The sequence below is a fragment of the Opisthorchis viverrini genome (assembly GCF_000715545.1).
Source record: "Opisthorchis viverrini unplaced genomic scaffold opera_v5_105, whole genome shotgun sequence".
In the NCBI taxonomy this organism is placed as follows: Eukaryota; Metazoa; Platyhelminthes; class Trematoda; order Opisthorchiida; family Opisthorchiidae; genus Opisthorchis; species Opisthorchis viverrini.
In genome coordinates this window covers 1148073-1152149 of record NW_008751759.1, presented here as the reverse complement: position 1 = coordinate 1152149, position 4077 = coordinate 1148073, and the positions used below count along the sequence as shown (strand labels likewise).

Genomic DNA, 4077 nt, shown 5'->3' with positions numbered 1-4077 from the left:
GTCCAGAATGGTGGCTTGTTTTCGTATGTTCCATTGGCGGATTTCCGACTTACAGCGATTCCGCATTTTACGAAATGCCAGCTCATCTTCTCTGTCCCCCGTGGTCAACTTTTTGAAAAAGAGTTGGGATCTTTTTTTCAGAAGTCGCCGAATCCTTTTTGGCAATCTGCGGTTCATCCGAGTGCGTGCTGGTTTTCTTGGGACGAACGTCGCGTCAGCCTCGTGAACTTTCTGGACAATGGTCCTATATAGTTCTTCCACGGGAGCTGGTCCCAGTGTGACTTGTTCAAGGAAGATGCGCATTCGTGAGAAGTCTGCACGGCAGAAGTCCCGAAACCACGTTTGAGGTTTCGGATTTCTGGCCCAATAGCAGATGAAATCAAAGGTCAGCACACAGTGGTCGCTATGCCCCAGTGGAGCGTTAATTGTTACCTGATCATCGAAGTGTCTTTCTTTGGTGATGACCAAATCCAGGAGGGATGGTATTTGGCCGACGCGGTATCTGGTGGGTGCAACGACATTTTGGGTCCAAGCGCTCCGTTTAACGATTTCAGACAGCGCCGATGCAAAAAGTCCGCCTGATTCGCGCGCTGGAGCTCCAACTAGGAGGCATTTGGGGCGTTGTATTCACCTAACATCAGGAGATGGGTGAGGCGGTAGTTGGAGTATAGTTGCTCAAGGGTTCATATGAGGAATTGGTCATCTTCAGAGGGAAGAACCTAACTTCAGGAAGAAACTTCAGGAAGAACCTAAGTTGACCATGCCAGAAGCCGACTCCTGCCGGTGATTCGAGTCGCGTATGGAAAAGAGAAATTGATAAGGGTGTTCCATCGCTTTTGATGATGGGCCTTAAAAGGATTAGTAATGCTCGAGCTTGTGAAATCATCTGTCATATTAAGTGCCTGGAAATAAGGAGTAAATAGCATTTTGTTGAGAGGTGCGATTTGGACAGGACAAAATACGGAACTATGCAGAGTAATTGCGAAAAATATCTCATAAGCCTTTACCTGTCTATAGGTAATTTGTGGAGTAGCGAAGGGGAATGTGGACTTCGACAACTCATAGAAAGGTCATTTTCGGTATAAGGTTCAACAACTTGAAGACGATTCCAGAAAAGTCAAATAGCCGTCTACTCCTGTCCCCGAAGTATATCCCGAAGAGTAATTTGATTGTATGTAAGCTAAAACGCCCCGAAAATGTGTGTCAGCTGTCAAGCCATAAACAGGTCGCATTTTATTTAAATATTTTGTCCATCCATTTGAACATAATTTCAGGTAGATATGCGCATGTTGGTGTATAAAAATATACAGTGGTGAAAAACTTGCGGACCATTTGCAGTTATCACATATGAGTGCGGTGTGGAGTGGGTAGGAGACGTGTGAAGTCTGCGTAAGAGGCGAGTCAGGTTACTGGTGTGGTGCGAACATTAGGCTGAGGAACATGTTTCACCAGGAATCAGTTCATATTGCGATTATAGATGGTAAATGAAAAGACGCCAATTGTCTTTTCTCAGAGTTCAGTCTAGATTGAAGCAGCCGTGGATCGGTTTGCTTCGAGTTTCTTTTGAAAGAGGTAAGTGCATCTACCCCGAAGATACGTTATGTGGGAAAAAGCGAAAAAATTTCTATGGGTCCCTGAAGGGGATTGTAGATTCACTTGGCGATGTTCCGGTGAGCAGATCGGAGTAAAGGAGTCCTTTGAAATATGTAAACTTCTAGAGTGTAACTCTCTGTGAGTTTATGCCTTATGATTCCAAACGTTCCATCAGTGTCTCCTCCCTGGAGTGCTGCACAAAGCCACAGCATTCTCTTAGGTGCTTACGGTTGAATACAGCACGGTTGAGATGTAGCAGCTTAAGCGACGAATACCTCACCAAAAGTGGTCAGTCTTCCTTTTGGAGGAGTGCACGATAACCGCAGAAACGAATACAATCTCCAGTTTTCGTGGTTTGGAATGATGGGAGGGAACAACGTCTTTCCCCGCGAGAGTGAAAGAAGCGAGTGATAATGCACCTCAAAGCTACCAACGTTTCTCTGTGGGCTGGTCGTAGGTCGGAACAAATTGGCTTCAGGCTTCGCGAGGTCAAATTTGGACAGCTGTTTTGGGGCTGAACAGTTTGTTTTTCCCGAAAAGAAGCAGTGATGGCAACTTAAAGGTGGGAAGTAGTTTGAGGATATAACCGGCAGTGGCACAAAATATCCCAAGAGATAATGGCTTTTTCACTCTCCTGCTCCTCGACGAAAGAATAGAAATCGCGTTCACCACCCCATGTTCATTGGTTAAAATAAGACCCAGAGTAAAGCGAGGATGACTTGCTCTTAATCAATTTGGGAGCGGAATATAGTTGATGCAACCTCAGTCAGGTGGTCGCAACCAATATCATAAAGAAGAAGCCCATGTTAGGTTCTGAGGCCGTCTCGTTTGACTACTGTTCGCTTGAGATTGACTACTTTTCGCTTGAGATCCTCTGATAAAATGTGGGCGTTGGTTGCGTCTGGTAGTGATTGCAAAGTTCAGTTGGCGGCAGTGTGAACTTTCAGATGTGATCAACGACCACCGATTCGGATCCTTGAGACTTAGATCGAGCCAGAGAGTATCGGGTAATTTCCGGAGACAGCTGAATATGAGGAGTGCGGTCATGGGTGGCGATAGGTAGCAAGGACATATTCGGCCAAAGGTATCGAAACAATGCTTTGCATATTCTGGCAGGCTCAGTTTTCGCTGCCGACTTTATAAGTAGGTCAAACGTTGGGCGGCAAAAAGATCGAAGGGAAACGTGAAACAAAAGAACTCTCCTTTGCGTGAAGTTTCTGGGTTACCTATATAGATGGCTTGGCCAAAACGCTTGCAAGTTTCCGCGTTACCCGGGGATATTGAGGACACCCAGTGGATGCAGGCCCAATTAAGCCACTGATGAGGAGTTCTCGGAAAGGGCGGGTAAATTAGGAATGTGGAAACCAGCGGGCTATAGAATTTGTTTTGAGAATGAGTGCTGGATACGGGTAAGCGGGCTTGCGGTACTTGGTTGTGAAGCAATGCACTACTGTAGCCTGGCATTAGGTTGAGCTTCGGAGTAAGGATTGGCACCGGTGGAAATGGCCTGAGGTCTCGAGGTGACCTCACGGATTCACGGATTCACGGATTGATACACAGGATCGAGGCTTTTGCCCAAGTTTCCCGGCAGCTACTACCCGAAATGAAAAAAAGTTTTGTCTAACGGATGTGTGTGCCCTGAGCTTGAAGATTTTCTTACTATGTCCCCGCCGGGTGTTTGCTGGGTCAACGGTAAAAAACCTCGGAGTTTCTTTCTGCGGCTGTAGAGTCAGCAGAAAGCAGGAGCATCCGCCATATGTTTACGAACACAAGAAGCACGCTGGTGGATGAATGGTTGTCGCGGGCATCAGCCCCAGGTGATTTTTGTTAGGGGGCTGGAATATCGGCTGGGGCCTCAGACTGTTGGCCCACCCAAATTGAGTTCGCCGAAACTGTAGGGTTTTCGAAGTTGCTACTTTAGTGGGGAGTTAGTCTAATCAATTTTCACCTCACTGTGACATGTTGCAGGTAGCATTTCGTTTAAGTGAGCGAAATGTCAAGGTCATTGATCATCACTGATTTGCATTTTTTGCCAGTTTACGCGACCTAAAACACGAAATCGCACTTTAGCATATTTTGGCATTCCTCGGTGTTCCCGAAGAATAAAATAACATCTTGAGAGTAGCTAATGCAAATGCCACCCTATATAATCAGTCGAAGGCGTTTGTTTGCTTTAGACACCTCAGATTTAACAAATGGGATATTTTTGTTCGACGAACCTGCTCACAACACATTTTCCTCATGGATCTCATTCCATTAAGTGCAATAAATTTAGATAACAACGCAAACTTGCAGTGACAGTGCGAGGTCCATCTGTCGATGATCCCCTTTCCCAGATATGCATAACTAGCTTGTAGATAATACAGTGCTACGTGATAGCTATGGGCGCCTTTCCCATTAAAACTATGACGTTCTGTTGGTAGTGACCACCTTAAAGCGGTCATGACGATGACGGTAGCCGTTGTTTCTCACCTCGACTACCTA

General features: G+C 45.9%; 1 protein-coding gene across 1 annotated transcript in view; it reads right to left on the bottom strand.

The window, feature by feature from the left end:
• T265_05477 (hypothetical protein) overlaps positions 1–4077 on the bottom strand; it is a gene marked incomplete at both ends in the record, with an annotated part of 52788 nt that overhangs the window by 27453 nt on the left and 21258 nt on the right. Inside the window, one exon of the mRNA XM_009170488.1 lies at positions 54–590. Within this exon, the coding sequence (XP_009168752.1) occupies positions 54–590 (537 nt within the window). The remainder of the gene's footprint in view (positions 1–53; positions 591–4077) is intronic.